The 19,839-nt window shown below is 38.1% G+C and overlaps 1 protein-coding gene across 5 annotated transcripts in view; it reads left to right on the forward strand.

The window, feature by feature from the left end:
• The window catches only part of GK (glycerol kinase), a 76,750-nt gene that overhangs the window by 36,956 nt on the left and 19,955 nt on the right, over window positions 1-19,839 (forward strand). For 3 of the 5 annotated variants that reach the window (XM_025277045.2, XM_025277048.2, XM_006056289.4), the window contains 7 exons: window positions 1,876-1,985; window positions 2,605-2,671; window positions 3,788-3,805; window positions 5,548-5,583; window positions 5,959-6,026; window positions 12,392-12,434; window positions 13,126-13,206. In XM_025277045.2, the coding sequence (XP_025132830.1) occupies window positions 1,876-1,985; window positions 2,605-2,671; window positions 3,788-3,805; window positions 5,548-5,583; window positions 5,959-6,026; window positions 12,392-12,434; window positions 13,126-13,206 (423 nt within the window). The remainder of the gene's footprint in view (window positions 1-1,875; window positions 1,986-2,604; window positions 2,672-3,787; window positions 3,806-5,547; window positions 5,584-5,958; window positions 6,027-12,391; window positions 12,435-13,125; window positions 13,207-19,839) is intronic. The other 2 variants (XM_025277046.2, XM_006056290.4) reach the window with 1 other exon arrangement.

Genomic DNA, 19,839 nt, shown 5'->3' on the forward strand with positions numbered 1-19,839 from the left:
AATGAAGGATGATTGCCAAAGCCATATCTCATGTCTGTTACCTTTAGCATAACTAATTTAGGTAATTATCAAGTAGTAAATTTCAGTCGCCTGTATCCCTTGCCTATTATTCACTCCTTTGGTACATGCAGGGGACTGGCTCTAGGACCCACCAGAGATAGTTAGCAGTCTGTATCTACAGATTGTGTAATACTATAGTTTTTATTTTAAAAATCTACATATAAGCACGCCAGCACAGTTTGAACCTGTGTTGTACAAGGGTTAACTGTACTTCTTTTCCACTAGCCATTTCTTAGAAGAAATTGTCTCTTCTATTTTCTACTATTTAACATGGTAATACACCTGGGACTACTTTTTAGCATTTGCTTTCAACATAATATAGCTGTCTATTACTCAATTAGGCCACGATATGAAAAATCATAGTGGAAATTTCTGATATATAATCTTCTTCCCTAAACTGAACATGAATGAGTAGAAACAAACATTTCCCAGATACATACATATCTTCTCTTCCCTCCCTCTCCTTATCTCCCTGCCTTTCTTATTCTCAGTTATTTTCAAGGGTATTTTCAAATACACCCAAACCATGGAGGGAATAGTGCCATGAACCTCTAGAATAATGAGTCAGCTACAGTCATTGGCTATGGCCAAACTTGTTCCCACTATACTCACTCCTTCTCCCCATGGATAATTTTAAAACAAATCCCAGACATATAATTTCATTTGCAAACACTTCTGTAAGTGTGGGATTATTATTTTTTTTCAACATTCAGGAGAACGTTAAAGGAACATTGCCCCTCTTGTCACTTGCCAGATCCACAGAACAGATCAGACAAAACCCTCTATCAGGAAGTGGCGCCTTCCCCAGCCCTCCCTGTCTTGGCCAGGGCACGCTATGCTTTGTGTTCATGGCCAGCAGCTTTCATATGTTTTAGTCACAGTTGAAATAATTCAGACAATAGTTCTCACCATTGCCTGGAGCCAGAGTAAGGCAGTATGTTGAACTGTGAGCTGCAGGACACTCGAGGGAGCACATTGAGCTGTCCCCTTCCTCCCCTGTTCCCACATGATGCCATTGCTGCACTTGTGTTCCTTTCTTACTTCTCACTGCTTCTACATAAAAGAAAGCAGCAGTCCTTGTATTTCAGGTCCAAGGGTATTAACATAAGAGAGTTTAAAGCTCTGCGTTCAGGATAGGTGCTTGGATCAGTGCAGTGCAGCCCGGTGAGAATTGTTACTTCAAAACTGGCACACATGCGCGCACACACACACATGCACACATACAACAAGAACAGGAGCAACACAGGTCAATAACATCCCAAGAGGTAGGCACATCAAATTTAATAAGACTCTGCATCTTCCAAAGATAAGAGGATGAAAGCAAAACTGATTTTTTTGTTTTCATTAACCATCAACTAGAACTACTGTCTACTATGATGGCCACTTGACCACATATGGCCATGGAGCACTTGAAATGCGGCAGGTCTGAATTGAGGTGTGCATGAGTGTAAAGTATACACTGCATTTCAAAGAGTTAATACAAAAAAGAAGGTAAAATGTCTTAGTAATAGTTTCATACATTGAAAGGATATTTTGAATATATTAAGTTAAATAAAACTTACAGTATTATTCATTTCTCCTGCTTCTTTATGCTTTTTAATTGTAGCAACTAGAAAATATCCAATTACATGTGTGGGTCAATGTGGTTCTGTTACATTGTATTTCTGTTGGATACCAAAGAACACTAGAAGATGAAGTAATTGAAATGTTCCATTCTCTTGCTGTATGGGCTCTGCAACAGATTCTGGCTCTTGACAAAGTAGAAATTAAATTGCAAATAAGTACAGATTTAACATGTCATTTTCTTCTGTCCAGAGCTTGACAGGAGGAGCCAGTGGAGGGGTCCATTGTACAGATGTAACAAATGCAAGCAGGACAATGCTTTTCAACATCCATTCTTTGGAATGGGATAAAGAGCTCTGCGAGTGAGTTGTGTTTTGCCCTCAGAATAGTTTTCCAATTTGTTGCCTGTCAATAACCTAAATCTTAATTATTTTCAGATTGTCAGTGGAGCACCAAACTTTGTTGATATTTAACTACAATATACAAGTCTATGTTGTATACTTTTTTTTCTAATTGAAGGATAATCGCTTTACAATGTTGTGTTGGTTTCTGCCATACAACAATGCAAATATGTATATATACACCTTCCCTCTTGAGCCTCCCTCCCCTACCACATCCCACCCTCTGGTTCATCACAGAGCACAAGACTGGGCTCCCTGTAAGAGACTATTATTGCATATATAATAAACAGGCCAAATTAAGTAATTGTCTCAATTATTCTTCAAGGAAAATTAGGTTCCTTTATAAAAGTACTTTGTTTTTTGTGTACTTTTGCTTTTGTATTGATTTCTTTATGTAAAGTTAGAGTGTTAAATATCTAAGCCTACTGCTGGCTTATTTATTTCTTCCCATTTAACTCAACTCTCAAATATGCCCATTTTAAATTTTTGTTTGCATGCCTTTAAATTCATATAAATGTTTCTAGATGTTTACTTAAAATAGTATTATGTACCCAATCTTATTTTACTGATTTTTTTTTAGATTTTTTGAAATTCCAATGAAAATTCTTCCAAATGTCCGGAGTTCTTCAGAGATCTATGGCCTAATGGTAAAAAGAAAAAGAAATTTTTTAAATTTAATTTTTATCTTAATAAAAACCTTACTATCCAGAATTCAAAAGTCAGTTGTGTTATGTTTTATATTTTGAGACCCATGAATTTTTTATGAATGTTGGCAGTATGTAAAGTAAGAATTTGGTATTGTCTAAATAATTTTATAACTTCAAATTCTTGAGTCCTTCTTGCCAATTTATGTTTTATGTATACTTTATATAAAACTACATATAAAACTTTATATACTATGAATTTTATTGGCTTTTCTTTGAGTATTTTAAAGTATTGATGAGATAATCTAACTGTGGTAGGTGATAAGGGAAGATTTGAGCCAGTTTCTTCTTTTAATCCAAATAACTGTTTAGTAGTTGCATTGCCTGCTTTTAATTTATAGGAAGGTCTCTTCACATTTTAGTGGCATTCTTTTTCCTGTTGAATCTCCTTTAATGGCCAGACCATGTCTCAGATTCTTTGTCAGCCTGAACAACACTTTAGCAGAGAAGCTGAAAGCAAAGAGTCTGTTCTGATTTGTGATTGTTAATTAAACTGGTTTTCATCATGGGCATTTTTACCGTTGCTTTCATTGAAACCCACAGAAGAAGTAGTCTAAGCACAAATTACACATCACATCACTGAGTATTTCTGATTACACACCAGGAATGAAAACCTCTAGGATGATTTGAACTGGTGTTTAAGCTCAAAAATCTAGAACGTATGGTAAAAATTAAGAAAAGTCTATGATTAATTACCAAAAATTAATGTTTGGACATTTCATAAAAAATATTAGTCTACTTATAGACTTAATACACTAGAATACCCAAGTGTTCTGATTAAAGCTTAATCAAGAAGTCTTAAGTGTTTCATTTATAATAAAGCCTTTTTAAGACAACATGGAATTTTTTAAGGGAAGCGTAATTATTGCTTATCTACAGTTTAAAAGTGCTTTGATAATTTCATAGCTACCTATAAACTGACTTGGGTCAGAGGAAAAAAAAACTGTTCTTGAAAAACAGTTTCAGAGGATGGTTGAAAAAACATTTAACTGGCCTAGTTTTCTCTTGCATTTAAAATATTATCCTTCTGTCCCCCTCTCTCCCCCTTGCTGACTATAGAAAATCTCTCATAGCCCGGTGAGTAGGTTGCCCACCAATGATGCTACCCGTTCATTTGGAAAAGATACAGTGCATTTCCATTTAGTTTTAGATAAGCAGAAATCCATTTACTCAGCAAATTAATCCAGACTCTTCCATGACCCTCCAAATTATTATAAGCTCTAATGAAGCTTTAGTTATTATTAAAACATAATCTTATTTGTTTGTTTTTAAGTCCTCCATAAAACTAGGAGTGATGTTTCAAAATAAAAGACTAAGATAGTTTTCTGAAATGAGAAATTCTGATGGACCCTATTACAAAGTACTGTTGTCATGTGCTTTTGGGCTGTAGCATAATAGGGAAATGAGGTATAGTTTTTATATGTTCTCTACGTCTCTTAAATGACATCTTGCCCAACCTTTCAGACCAGTTAGTTGGAAATGCACTGTCACTTTTTCTGCATGCTTCACCAGAGAATATTCCCAGGAATCCTCCAGGGACCCCCTCCCTGTAAAGAAAAAAGAGCGCTTTCCGTGCCTGACCACACATAGTAGATTCTGCTGGTAGTTTGATAATAACTTGAATAGTGTAAGCAAAGACTTCTTCCAGTATCTGAATACCTTACATATCCAGTCTCTAGGTTTCCTGATTCACTTTCACTTATAAGCCAGGTTCAGATTGTCCAAGAATATATACAGTAAATAAAAGGTCTTGGACTAACCCAAAAGCATAAAAGAAATAAAATATCACCCCACTATCTAGTGGGTATTTTCTATTTTGTGAATGGTTTCCACATGCATGCTCTTACTTCCTAACCATAGCTGTGTGAGGTGCCTTCTCTTCTTCCCCTAGCTATCACAGAGGGGGAACCCAAAGCTCCCAGAGAAATGGCAGGCTGGAAGGTCAGGTGAAAGCTTTTGTTTGGTACTCTTCCGAATATCAGGTTCATCATACTGTTTGTTCAGGTTTTTCTGTAAGATGATATGGAAAAACCCAAATGAACTTTTAAGCCAATCCAATACATCACAGGTACTTTGGGGATCATATTCCTTTCCCCTAATTCCTTGATATCACTACATGTTGGTTTGTATTAGTGTAAGTATTTTTTTCAAAATTAAATTTGGTAAAGTTCACAGTCAGCCACTTAAATCTCATTTTTTCCTTAGAGTGCTAGCCATACTGGCTCAAAATCAAAACCACTATTCATGACACAAATTAACTCTTGCTTATGAAAACTTGAAGAATGATGTTGGCTATGAACAAATAATGCCCCATTCCTGAACCTCTCTCTTGTTTCTTATTTATCAAGAGCAGTTTGGGTAGGAAGAACAGTTGGTAAAATTCAGCCTTCCAAAATAAACATGTTCTGTGCTGGTTTGATAGCTCTGTGTTCATTATGAAGAATGTATTAGTCTGTTCATAGTAACAGCAATAATAGCAAAGAACTAATGGTCTGTGGCATTCATATAAGCTCAGGCCCATTTTGTAGATGAATAAATTGAGGTATAGAGAAGTTTCAGCAGCCTGCTCGGTGACTAACTAACTAACCAGGAGTAGATCCTGCATCTCCTGGCTCCCTGTCCAGTGTTTCATGTCCATGTCTCTTCAAGGAATATTTCTAGTATCTCTCTCTCTGAACCACTCATGTAGTTGAAACACTTGCTTTGTCTTGTCTGCCCACATGCTCTGGCATGTTGCTATTTGTGTTCATTTCTATTACAGTTATGTTAGTAGAGCCAAATTTGTGATTATTCATAATCCTTTTTTAAAATTTCATTAGAAAGCTGGGGCCTTGGAAGGTGTGCCAATATCTGGGGTAAGTTTCATCACCAAACATCTCCCTACCACCTCCCTACCCCACCCCCTTTCATGTTCTGGCTTGCCTTAATCAATCTGTTCCTTCTTTAACTATGGAAAATAAGTAAGAGCAGAAGAATTGGCTAATTCTTGTTTTGACGGGACGCAGTGTGGGCTATTAAGAATTTTGTTGAGTAAATTAATTCTAACTCTCCCTTCCTATCCCTGTTCGGAGCATTAACACATAGGGCAATGGCCAAATGGAAGCAATACAAAGAATATAAGACAATTCACTCCTTCTTAAATGAAGAAGAAAAAATAAATCTTATGGCTCTCCTAAAAAGAAAATGGATAATATTGTCTTAGTATTCTTTATTGTCATATATCCTTTCAGTGTTTGGGAGACCAGTCTGCTGCGTTGGTAGGACAAATGTGCTTCCAAGATGGACAAGCCAAAAACACGTGAGTTTTAAGAAACAGACCTGCAAACCAAGGGGGTCTCATTTGTTTGTTTTTCCCTTTGGTGTTTAGAATGAGGAAAAGCTTTTGAAGTTTCTCCAGACCGAAAATTAATAGTTCAAGAGTGCCAGTACCGTTATATATGTTTACACTTTTTGCCATTTGTTTTTCTTCATCTCCTTCACATAAATCAAACCATGGCATATGTAAACACACTGATGAAGCTTGTGAAAAACCTTAATTTATAAAATTCAAAACCTTTCCCATACAGAAACTAAATGCTGGTTTAAAGTATTTTTGCCTTGGGACGGACTTCCCTGGTGGTCCAGTGGTTAAGACTGAGACATGTCCAATGTAGGAGACATGGGTTCGATCCCTAGTCAGGGAACGTGACAACCCCACATGCCGTACAGGCAGCCAAAATGAATACAATTTTTAAAATTTTTTTAAATAATAAAAAATTTAATAAATTAAATTAAATAAAAAAATTCTTGCCCTTTGCAGAGGTTGTTGGAGGGAGGCTGAGCAGAGGGAAGAAAGCCACAATGAAACTCTAATTTTCAACATATTGTTCCTGCACAAGACTCTCACTAATTTCAAAGTCATATTTTTGTGGTATTTTTCAAAGTTATTTCTCTGGCACTATGCTTTTTCCCCATCATTTGAAGTTTCTGCCTCAACACAAAGCAGAAGGAATGACAGAAGTAGAGATTTGGTGCATTTTTCTTCTCATCTTATCTTCTTAATAGTCACACATGTAGTCTGTAACAAGCCCCATATTTAAGAGTGATAAGATGACTCCCACTTTAGGATGAGAAAAACAGATACTCAGAGAAGTTAAGCTAATAAGTGAGGAAAGCAGTCTTTGCATCCAAATCCAGCTGATTCGATTTAGAGCACTTGACCTTTATACTTTACTGTCCCCTGTGTGGAAAAGATTTCCATAGCCCTGGCAGCAGGCTGTCTACTTTTAATGGTTTATATCTCGAGGATTCTTTTTTTGGCCACACCCCACAGTATGTGGGACCTTAGTTCCCGGACCAGGGGTCAAACCCACACCCTCTGCAGTGACGGTGTGGAGTCTTAACCTCCAGACCGCCAGGGAAGTCCTGTTGAGCGTTTTCTAATTCTCTCATTAATGTTAACTTCACTGCTTACATTCTCCTTTTTGTCAGTAACGGAATGTCTCTGTATTTTAGATGTAGTGTTCTTATACTCTAGTAGGGTCAGAAGTCCTCATGCAAAAGTGTGACATTTGGGTGACAGTTTTTCTGAAAAGAGAGATAGGAAAATTCTTCACAGGTCATGCATGGTATCCTGTGGGTCTAGAAACATATTCTTTGAATTCTGGATTCCAGGTAGCTAAGTCAGGAGTCAGAGAAATGATAGATAGAAAAGTAGGCTATCCCCACTACCCTCTTCTTTCCTCCTCTGCCTGGCACCCTAATGCTAGTAAAGCAGATGCTATCTCTCTTTGGCAAGTACCTGACACTGTAGAGCACATGGGAGGTGCCCAGTAAAGTTGCCTGATTTTGTTTCTGTTTATGCTCCCCTCCCTCTTAAGCATTATCAGCCAATTCCGGAAATGCGGGATTTAAGTTAGGGAGGGCAGGCTGAGTGCCTCAGCAGCCCCTGCAAGTTGAAAGAGGGGAAGAATTGTAAGATCTTTGGCTCATGTTTCTCTTCCTGAAGGAAAAGATCACAGATATACAGTTCATCATAGTATAGATCAGAACTTATGTGCCATAAGAAACTTGGAAGTACTGCTGTTGGGTTTCAAAGGGAGGGAAGAAAAATCACAAAGATTGTTAGTAGTGAGACATTTTGAAGACTGAGCAGTATTGGTGAACACGTGGAACACTGAACCAAGATGCAAATAAGGAAATGGAAAACTTATTTAGAGAAAGAAATGGAAAATTTATTTAGAGAATGTAGAGAACAGTTGGGTAGGGAAGTGATTGTGGGGAAATAAGGCTAAGTTGGTGTGACACCCTAAATTCCAGAGTAAGAGATACTTCCTGAAGGTTTGGGGGCTTCTATTCAGAGATGACTGGAGCTGTTCATTAATGATATGGCAGTCCTGGGTTAAAGTGAGGAGAGGGCTTCCCTGGTGGTTCCGTGGTAAAGAATCTGCCTCCCAATGCAGAAGTCACGGTTTGATCCTTGATCCCAGAAGATCCCACATGCCGCATAGCAACTAAGCCCCTGTGCCACAACTGCTGAGCTTGTGCTCGAGAGCCGAGGAGCCGCAACTACTGAGCCACATACTGCAACAACTGAAGCTCCCGCACCTAGAGCCTGTGCTCTACAACCAGAGAAGCCACCACAATGAGAAGCCCTAGCACTGTAACTAGGGAGGAGCCCCCACTTGCTGCAACTAGGTAAAGCCCACTCAGCAATGAAGACCCAGCATAGCCAAAAATAAATAACTAAAATTTTTTAAAAAATAAAGTGAGGAAAAACTAGAGGCAGAGAGGACATGGAGGCTGCTACAGCATCTCAGTAACAGCAACAAGGACTATGAAGGATGAGGAGGACTGAGATGGAGGTATGGGTGGATGTCCATGGCACTGCAGAGGAACACGAGACAGGAAGCAGGTATGGAGTCTAGTCAGCTGATCCCAGTGGTTAGATGTAGCCAAAGTATGGAATGGGTTCAAGTAGAAGACTTTGTGTTTGGGATACGTTGGTGATACTGGTAGGCTATACATTATACATACATGGTCATGGGGAATGAATGTAGTATAAAAGTATAGATTTTTAATTTCCCATATTTAGAGGTGATTTTTTAAGCAATAAGAATTGATGAAATTACCAAGAAAAAGTATATAGGTAGAGGAGATATTTAGAAGAAGGAAGAGATGACTGGATGGAGAATTCAGACAAATAGAATGTAGTGAGTCATTAATGTGGAGATCCAGGGTCTCTCTTTAAGAGAGGGGCCTGGTCAGCAGTGCAAAATAGAACAAAAAGGACATAGAAATCAGGTCTTCTGTAGTGACCTCCAAGAATGAAGCTTTAATAGAATGCTCAAGATGGAAGCCAGGTTACAAATGGTCAGAAGAGATGCAGGTAAGTAGAAGATAGAGACAGCAGGACAGAATGTGCTATGCAAAAAGGCAACCATCCAGGAAGGGGGAGTGAAGTAGACAGTTAGTTAGATTAATAGGATCTTTCCAACTTTGGGGAATTTTGTTTCTTTGTGTTTTTAATTTAAGCTTGTGTTTTAAGCGCCTCCTCTCTCCCAGAGGCTCTAAGTATAGTAGCAGAGGCCTCCTGTCTCTTCCACAGATTCAACTAGGACCACTCACTCACACACCCCCACCCCACCACCCCCACTGTCTTGAGAAAGGATTGGTAGATCATATAAATGCTGAAAAACCCATATATTTTTGATGACTGGGAAGAAAAAAACAACATTTGAGAGGAAAATAATTGGCTATATATGGCTTTGAAAGCAGTAGCCTAGGGACTTCCTTTTGGTCCAGTGGTTAAGACTCCAAGTTTCTACTGCAGGGGGCATGGGTTCTATCCTTGGTTGGGGAACTAAGATCCCACATACTGCTTGGCCACAAAAAAAAAAATGCTGTGGCCTAAATGTAGCAAAGAAGTCTCTTCATGTGTTGATAATGCTCATTAATTACTTATTAAGTGTACATGAACTTAAGAATTTACTTCTATGAAGTACCTTGAGCCTCTGTGTCAATTTTGTAATTTAGGACTTGTACACTACTATTCAGTATACGTAGTGTTTATATGGGGACTAAATCAGTACAGATTTCTCCTTTATAAAGTGTGGAACAGATAATTAACTTCCACTTTTATGAATATTTGTTCACGGAGATTGACTTAAAACATGTACCTTTTTCAGCATCACAGAAGTAAAAAGGTCCGTAGAGATTTATGTGTTTTGACTTCATAAATGTATTATTACCTGAACCTAGTGTTACTTGCAGAGAAGGCAATGGCAACCCATTCCAGTACTCTCGCCTACTGGTGTCTTTGAAAACTGAGGTAGATACTGATGGATGCCATGCTCCCTGAATGTGCTGGCTGGTCATCAAGCAGCCCACAATCATGCTTGAATCAAGCAAAAGAGATGGATGGTCTTGGGCGAATTCTTCTTCACATCAGTGGTTCCTGGAAAGATGTTTTTCAGAAAAAATTGCCTCCATTCTGTTTGCTCCATAAGACAAACACAGCCAGTGGGGTCTGTTGGCTTAGCACTGACTAATATTAATAGCAGCATCTGCTGGGATCTGTCTGCGCACCCCTGGGCTGAGGCTTCCCCCTTCTCCCACCTGGGCTAATGAATGTCGCAGAGCACAGCAGCAAGGCCTGTGGGGAGGGAATCCCAGGCAGGTTAGGACAGCTGTGGTGAGCCAGGGATGACAGCCAACTTATTTGAAAAGTGTTGCCATGGGACCCTTGCTGATATCAGCTTGAACCACTTATCTGCTCGGCACAATTCAGAACCACTCGTGCGTGTCCAAGTGCCAGATTTGTTGCAGAGTCCAAAGCTTTTGCTGATAAGGCCGCCACAAAGTAAATTCAGTTCTTCCCTGGCAGCTGTGCTACGTGCTGGCTCTGACTCTCGGAACACTGTTAGAACACCCTATCCTGCGTAGGGAAGGGAGAAGATAGATCAGCAATAGCTTTTCCCTCCTAGCTACTCTTGTGCCAAAGTCCAGCTACACTTTTCACCCATGCTGGACCTACACCCTCTTCATGCCAGAGGTTTACGACTGCCTAATTATGGAGCTAATGGCTCAGACAGTAAAGTGTCTGCCTGTAATGCGGCAGACCCAGGTTTGATTCCTGGGTCAGGAAGATCCCCTGAAGAAGGAAATGGCAATCCACTCCAGCACTCTTGCCTGGAAAATCCAATGGATGGAGGAGCCTGATAGGCTACAGTCCATGGGGTCGCAAAGAGTCGAACACGACTGAGTGACTTCACTTTCACTTTCACTTTCAATGATGGAGCTAGGCTGGCCTGCCCCATTGCTGAATGGCTATTAGCCATGATGTTTCACTCCATGTGGATTAGCAGAGATGTAACTGTGAGAGAATTTAGGATTTATTGTAACTCAGTGCTATTTTATTAATATAAACATGAACCTGGGTTACGACTAAGCTCCAAATACTATACTTGCATTTTTTCATTGTTGTTCAGTCACTCAGTCGTGTCCGACTCTTTGCGACCCCATAGACTGCAGCATGCTAGGCTTCCCTTTCCATCACCAACTCCTGGAACTTGCTCAAACTCATGTCCATTGAGTCGGTGATGCCATGAAACCATCTCATACTCTGCCGTCCCCTTCTCCTGCCCTCAATCTTCCCCAGCATCAGGGTCTTTTCCAATGAGTTGGCTCTTTGCATCAGATGGCCAAAGTATTGGAACCTCAGCTTTAGCATTGGTCCTTCCAATGAATATTCAGAGTTGATTTCCTTTAGGATTAACTGGTTTGATCTCCTTGCTATCCAAGGGACTCTCGAGAGTCTTCTCCAGCACCACAGTTTGAAAGCATCAATTCTTTGGCGCTCAGCCTTCTTTATGGTCCAACTTTCACATCCGTACATGACTACTGGAAAAACCACAGCTTTGACCATATGGACCTTTTTAGGCAAAGTGATATCTCTGCTTTTCAATATGCTGTCTAGATTTGTCATAGCTTTTCTTCCAAGGAGCAAGCCTCTTGTAATTTCATGGCTGCAGTCACCATCTGCAGTGATTTTGGATCCCAAGAAAATAAAGTCTGTCACTGTTTCCATTTTTTCCCCATCTATTTGCTATGAAGTGATGGGACTGGATGCCATGATCTTAGTGTTTTGAATGTTGAGTTTTTCCATTAGGATTCCACTAAGTACATTTTATTCTAGACTTTTTTCTTTAAGGAAGCACATATTTTTAAAATATTTTGTTTATTTTTGGCCATGCTGGGTCTTGGTTGCTGTGCAGCCTTTCTCTAGTTGTGGCAAGTGGGGGCTACTTTCTAGTGGTGCTTGGGCTTCTCATTGGGTTGGCTTATCTTGTTGCAGAGCACGGGCTTTGAGGCGTGTGGGCTCAGTAGCTGTAGCACATGGGCTTAGTTGCCCTGTGGCATGTGGGGTCTTCCCAGACCAGGGATCAAACCAGTGTTCTCTGCATTGGCAGGAGAATTCTTTACCACTGGGCCACCAGGGAAGTCCCTAGACTGTTCTTTAAAACATTATTCCAAGAGTGTATTGATATTTGTTAACTTTTGAAACTTTTCCAAAAATTTAATTTCTTTTATTGTTCTATGTTAAATGTCAATGTTGTATTATTAACATTTCAGCATTTACTTTTAATAAAATTGTCCTACTGTTCATTCTTCCCCTAACTGTAGGTATGGAACAGGCTGCTTCTTACTATGTAATACAGGCCGTAAGGTTGGTGTTTTTCAAATTAAAAGATTAATGGAAGTCTTCTTTAACTTCATATAAATAATACTTGAACATAATTTGCTATTAAGTAACTTTTGAGTCAGCAGCTTTTTAAAAATTTTTTATCAGGGTTTAATTTAGAGCTCAATAAAAATGATGAGTATCACTACATTTGAAGCATTCTTGTAAGAACCATTTTAGGTTCTTTAACTTTTATATGTGTGTTTTTAATTGTGTTAGTAGAATATCTCACTAGGAGCTTGTCAGATTCTTAATTCAAGTCCAATTTCCAACAAGGGATAAACTTTTTTTACTATTTGAGTGTATTGTTCTTTTTAAAATAATTTTTTATTGAAGTTAATAGTTGATTTATAATGTTGTGGTAGTTTCAGGTGTACAGCAAAGAATGTCCACTTTTTAAAGATCTTTTCCCATGTAGGTCATTGCAGAGTGTTGAGTAGAGTTTCCTTGCTATTAGTTATCCTTATTAGTTATCTGTTTTATATATAGTAGTATATATATCTCTATCCCAGTCTCCCAAGTGTATTGTTCTTAATACTGGTAATTTTTATTTTTAAGATATATTTTCTAAATTGTCATGTTTATTGAATTATAACTAGATCATTTTTGCTTTAAAAATCTTCTTATGCTGTCTTTTTGTTTTCCTGGCTGTTAACTCTTTTTCTCTTTCCTACAGTGTGTATTTTCTGAACATGGCCTTCTGACCACAGTGGCTTACAAACTCGGCAGAGATAAACCCGTATATTATGCATTAGAAGTAAGTACATTTCAATCAGTATAGATAATATGACAGACATTCAAAGCTAAGGAAAATCAGTGTTTTTTTTTTATTTTTTTTCATAAATATGCCTTTTTATTTATTTTTTTTTCTTTTTTTAAAATTTTATTTTATTTAACTTTACAATATTGTATTGGTTTTGCCATATATCAAAATGAATGTGTTATCTGTAAGAATGAAAAGCAACTTCTCAGTCGCTATAGCTTTATCATGACTTTGCAACAATTCAGTCACAAAAAAGCTCCATTTCCAATTCTAGTTCTCGTTAATTTTAGTTACTTCCTAGAAACACTGTTGAACTTCTCAAAGTCATCCATGAGGGATGGAGTGAACTTCTTCTAAACTCTGGTTAATGTAATTTTGACCTCTTCATATGAATTACAAATGTTCTTACGGCATCTAGAATGGCGAATCCTTTCTAGTAGGTTTTCATTATAGTTTGCCCAGGATAGATTCATCAGAGAAATCACTGTCTATGGCAACTGTAGCCATACAAGTTGTCTTTCTTAAAACAGTGAGAGGTGAAATTCAAAATTACTCCTTGATTCATGGGCTGCAGAATGTATACTGAGTTGTTGTTGTTGTTTAGTCACTTAGTCGTGTCCAACTCTTCTTGACCCCATGGACTGTATCCCACCAGACTCCTCTGTCCATGTGATTCTCCAGGCAAGAATACTGGAGTGGGTTGCCATTGCCTTCTCCAAGGGATCTTCCCAACCCAGGGATCAAACACATATCTCTTGCATTGGCAGGCAGATTCTTTATCCATGAGCCATCAGGGAAGCCCATATGTTGCATTAGTAGGCAGGAAAACAACATGAATCTTAATGTAGGTCTCCATCAGAGCTCTTGTGTGACCAGATACATTGTCAGTTCCCTTCATATTTTGAAGGGAATCCTCTTCTGAGCATTATGTTTCCACAGTGGGTTTAAAATATTCAGCACTTCATGTTGTGAACAGATGTGCTGTCATCTAAGCTTTCTTGTTTCATTTATAGAGCACAAGCAGTGTAGATTTACTGTAATTCTTAAGGACCCTAGGATTTTCAGAGTGGTAAATGAACATTGGCTTCAACTTAAGGTCACCAGCTGCATTAGCCCCTAACAAGAGAGAGAGCCTATCCTCTGAAGCTTTGAAGTTAGACATTGACTTCTTCTCTCCAGCTGTGAAAGTCTCAGATGCCTTTCCTTCCAATATAAGGCTATTTCATCTACATTGAAAATGTGTTGTTTCGTAGCCACCTTCATTAATGGCCTTAGCTAGATCTTCTGGATAGCTTGCTGTGGCTTCTACATCACCACTTGCTGCTTCACCTCACACTTTTATGTTACAGAGACAATTTCTTTCCTTAAACTACGTGAACCAACCTCTGCTAGCTCCAAACATTTTTTTCTGAAGCTTCTTCTCTTCCAGCCTTCATAGAATTAAAGAGAGTTAGGGCCTTGCTCTGGCTTAAGGGAATGTTGTGGTTCATTTGATCTCCTATCCAGATCACTCAGACTTGCTCCATATCAGCAGTAAAGTTGTTTCACTTCTTTATCATTCGTGTGTTCACTGGAATAGCACTTTTAATTTACTTCAGGTTTTCCTTTGCATTCACAACTTGGCTAACCATTTGGTGCCAGAGGCCTAGCTTTCAGCCTATCTCAGCTTTAGATATTATTTCCTCACTAGTTTAATTATTTCTATTGAGTTTTTGGTTTAAAGTGAGACATGGGACTCCTTGTTTCACTTGAGCATCATTTAGAGGTCATTGTAGGGTTATTAATTCGCCTAATTTCAATATTGTTCCATCTCGGGGAATAGGGAGGTCTGAGGAGAAGTAGAGAAATGGGGAATGGCCAGTCGGTGGAGCTGTTAGAACATACATACACATTTATCGTTAAGTTCGCCGTCTTATATAGGAACAATTTGTGGCATCCCAGAACAATTACAGTAGTAACACCAAAAATCACTAATCACAGATCACCTTAACAAATATAATAAAATTTGAAATATTGCTAGAATTACCAAAATGTGACACAGAGATACAAAGTGAGCAAATGTTAGAAAAATGGTACCAGTAGACTTGCTCTGTGCAGGGTTGCCACAAACCTTCAATTTGTGGGGGAAAAAAAACCAAACAAACCTAGTATCTGGGAAGCACAGTAAAATAAGGTATTCCTGGGACTTCCCTGGTTGTCCAGTGGTTAAGACTCCATGCTCCAATGCCGGGGGCCCAGGTTTAACTCTGGTCAGGGAACTAGATCCCACATGCTGCAGCTAAGACCCTGTGCAGCCAAATAAATAAATGTTTAAAAAATAATAAAATGAAATATGCCCACTGTGGGATTTGTGCCTCCATGACCATAAATACTGTTTCTGCTACTCTAGCCTGAGAGTTCATTAATTTAATCTAATCATCCCATCATATCATTGGCTCCAAGAGCATATATTAAAATATCTAGCTCTTTTTGAATGAATTATCAAGCCACGTCTATGCCATTTTGTATTAATATTTGCACAGACCATCTTTTGTTCATCTAAATTGAGGTCTTTGTTTCTTCCTATTAAATTTCATGATAGTGATTTCAGCCAATTCTGACACAAGTCTGAATGCTTTTTCATTCTTCACCCTTACTCTTCCAGTTTTGTCTTATCTGGAGACTTAACACATTAGCTTTATGATTTTTTTTAATTTATTTCTTTTAATTGGAGGATAATGACTTTACAATACTGTGATGGGTTTTGCCATACATCAGTATGAATTGGCCATAGGTATACATGTGTCTCCTCCATCCTGAACCCACCTCCCTCCCTACTGTCTCCCTCCGTGTTGTCACAGAGCACCAGCTTACATATTACCATATGATTTTCTTTTGATTCATGTAAATTTTTTTAGTTTCATAGAATTTTAAAGCTGAGGGAAGCAGTGGATTAGATGACAACAAGCTTTGCTACACCCTGCTCTCCCCTTGTTTCATGCATGAAGAAGGCAAGTGAAACTGGAGTCATTTGGCCAAGGTAGTTTGATGCAAATCCACATTATTGGACATCAGAGTCTAGATGCCTAGGCTCCCCCACTGGACCATCTCCTTCCTTATATATCTGAATATTCAGGGCTTCAGTCTCCCCAGTCCAGTGTTCTTCTCACTGCATCCCCCATATGTCACACCCTTCTGCTAACCTAGCAACTCAGCCATAACACACACACACTAGTTTGTTAATGACAGAGAGAATTTCTTTTCCATGTTTTCTAACTCTTTTCACAAAAAAATTTTTTTTAAAAATCAAAAAAGAATGCAGAGAATTAAGCTAGATTGGTATAACTTTTTCTCAGTGAATTCATGCAAATTCCATCTAGTTGCCCTGCTTCATTTTTGGGGAAAGTGCTTATAAAGCAGGTATTTAATACTCATTTCTGTAATTTGACAGATTTTGGCTAGGCTTTGCAATCTGAGGTGTCAAAAAGTAACTTTCTTTACTTTCAAAAGTACTCTCTTTGGGGAATTCCCTGGTGGTCCAGTGGCTGGGACTCCATGCTTTCACTGCCAGGGGCAGAGTTTCAATCTCCTGTCAGGGAACAAAGATCCCACAAGCCACCTGGTGAGGCCAAAATAAATAAATAAATAAAAATTTTTAAAAGTGCCCTCTTTGAAAACAGAAACTATGCCTACCCCTCTTAGTTTTTAGTCTTCTTTCATTATGCCTCTGCTGACTAGGAAGCAACATAGGCATTTCTAATTGTTGTTTGGGGGTTTTTTAGTAGTACTTTCAAAATAATAATTATATATTTTTCCAAGAGTGTTTATAATTGTTTAATATTTTTAATAACCATCCAACCATGATGAGGACCTTGAATGCTTTATACCCACCACCTCCACCAGCAGTCATGGAATTTACAATTTTCATTTCCCCCTTTTCTTAAACATACAGTAATTCATACTATTTTCAATCAATCATAAATCATATTAATTGACATATTTATCAATTTCTGTGTCCAGTATCATTTCTTTGGTCCCAGACCTTTTATGTCCCCATTCACCACCCCCAGGTTTTTCTTGCTGAGGGACAACCTTTCAAAATTCATAGAATCTGGGGTAATAAGCCTATTCTTTATAGGTTTCTCTTTATTGTGCCCTCTCTCTGGAGTGAATATAAAAATCTCAGTTTTTGTAGCTACATCCCTTCCGGCTGTTTTTTGCTGCCAATCAGACCTTGGCTGCCCTGATATAAAAGTTTTTAAACTTTATATCCTTATCATTGACATTCCACAGTTTTACTATGATATGCCTTAGTTTAGATTTATTTTTACTTATTCTGTTAGGTACTTGGATACAAGTCTTCAGTTCTGAAACATTCTCAGCAATTATCTCTTCAAATATTGCTTCTCTACCACTGCCTCCATCCTCATCTGGAATTGCTATTGTCTGGATATTGGAACTTCCCTCCATGTCTCTTAACTGCCATTTTATATATTTTTAATCTCTTTGTATCTCTGTGCTGTATCCCTGGTGAGTTTCTCAGTATCTACATTTCAAAATTTTCTCTTTAAAACAAACAAAACAAAAACATTTTAATTGTGAAATGTAAAACGTAGAAAAAAATGCATAAACCATCAATGTACAGCTTAGCACATTATTATTAAAGAAGACCCATGTGGGACTTCCCTGGCAGTCGAGTGATTAAGACTCCACACTTTAACTGCAAGGGGCCCAGGTTCGATTCCTGGTCAGGGAACTAAGTTTTCACATGCTGCACAGCCAGAAAAAAGAAATATTAAAGATGAAGACCCCATGTAACCTCACCCAGGTCAAAAAACAGAGAACTGCCAAGAACCCACTATGTGCGACTCCCAACCACAGCCTCTTTCCTTTCCCCTCAGGTAACCGCTGCCTTGAGTTTTATCATAACCACTTTCTTATTTTCTTTATAGTTCTAACACTTAAATGTGCAACCCTAAACACCAGAGTTAGTTTTGCATGTTTTTAATAGTTTATATGTTAATAATGCAAAAGAATGAGCCTGAGTAATACAGTATGCAAACTTTGGTCTCTTTCACTCAACATTCTATTTGTGAGATTCACCACTATTGTTTCATTCTTTTTCATTACCATATGTAAATACCACCAGCAGTGTATAAGAACAATAATTTACCTGTTTTCTCTTGTCTGTTACATGGTTTATCTCAACTACTACCTTTTTTAATCTCACTCAGTACTTTCATTTCTAGAATCTTTAATTGGTTAGTTTTCACCTGATTCTGTTTTATTTCTCTTTTTCTTTTTGTTTGTAATTCATTTTATTTTCATGGAAATCATACCTTAATTTACCTCTTTGGCTTTTGTTTGTTTTTTCTTTTTTGGCCATGCTACACGGCATGCAGGATCTTAGTTTCCTGACCAGGAATTGAACCTGTACCCCTGCAGTGGAAGCTCAGAGTCCTAACCTGGACTACCAGGGAAGTTTCCTAATTCACTCCTTTGAATACATTTAGCACATACTTATTTTAAAGACTTATTTGTCAGATTGGAATGAATCTGTTCCAACTGCTAAGTTTTGTTGACTGATGTCATTTCTTCCCCTTCCATACATTTTTACTAGAAGTGATGCTTCTAAGCTAGCATATGATGTGCAGTAATATCTAATTTACTAAAAAGTCTGTATATTTTAATTTAATCAAATTTTAATAGAAGTGTAATTAATTTACACTTAACTTACTTTTAAGTGTACAACGTAGTGACTCAGTATTTTTATACATTACAAAATGATCACCACAATAAGTCTAATTAGCATCTGTCACCGTGCAAAATTATTATAATATATTGACTATATTCCCAGTGCTGTATATTATATCCCTGTGACTTGTTTATTTTTTAAATAATTTATTTATTGGCCACACCACTTGTGGGATCTTAGCTTCTGATCGAACCTATACCCCCTGCACTAGAAGCATGGAGTCTTAACCACTGGACCACCAGGGAAGTCCCATGCCTTGTTTATTTTATGACTGGAAGCTTGTACCTCTTAATCTCCCTCATCTCTTTCACTCATCCTCCTACCCTCTTCCGCTCTGGCAACCAACATTTTGTTCTCTGTTTCTGTGAGTCTATTTTCTAATTTGTTTGTTCATTTGTTTTATTTTTTGGATTCCACATACAAGTGATACCATGCTATATTTTCTTTCTCTGGCTTATTTCACTTAGCAAGTACCCTCTAGGTCCACCCATATTTTCACAAATCACAAGATGTCACCCCTTTTTATGGATGAGTAATATTCCATTATATATATTATAAAAGTATCCATTTTATTCATCTATCAAGAGATATTCAGGTTGCTTTCATATCTTGGCTATTGTAAATAATGCTGCAATGAGCATGCTGGTGCATATATCTTTTCTAACTAGTGTTTTTGTTTCCTTTGAAAAATTACTCAGAAGTGGACACCAGGGCTCAAGGGTGCCCTTTTCCCCATATCCTCCCTAACACTTGTTATTTCTTGTCTTATTGATAATAGCCATCATGACAGGTGTGGGGAGATTGCATTATGATTTTGATTTGCATTTCCCTGATGATTAGTAATGTTGAGCACCTTTTCATGGGGCTATTTACTATCTATATGTCTTCTTTGG

The sequence above is a fragment of the Bubalus bubalis genome, chromosome X (genome assembly GCF_019923935.1).
Source record: "Bubalus bubalis isolate 160015118507 breed Murrah chromosome X, NDDB_SH_1, whole genome shotgun sequence".
NCBI lineage: Eukaryota > Metazoa > Chordata > Mammalia > Artiodactyla > Bovidae > Bubalus > Bubalus bubalis.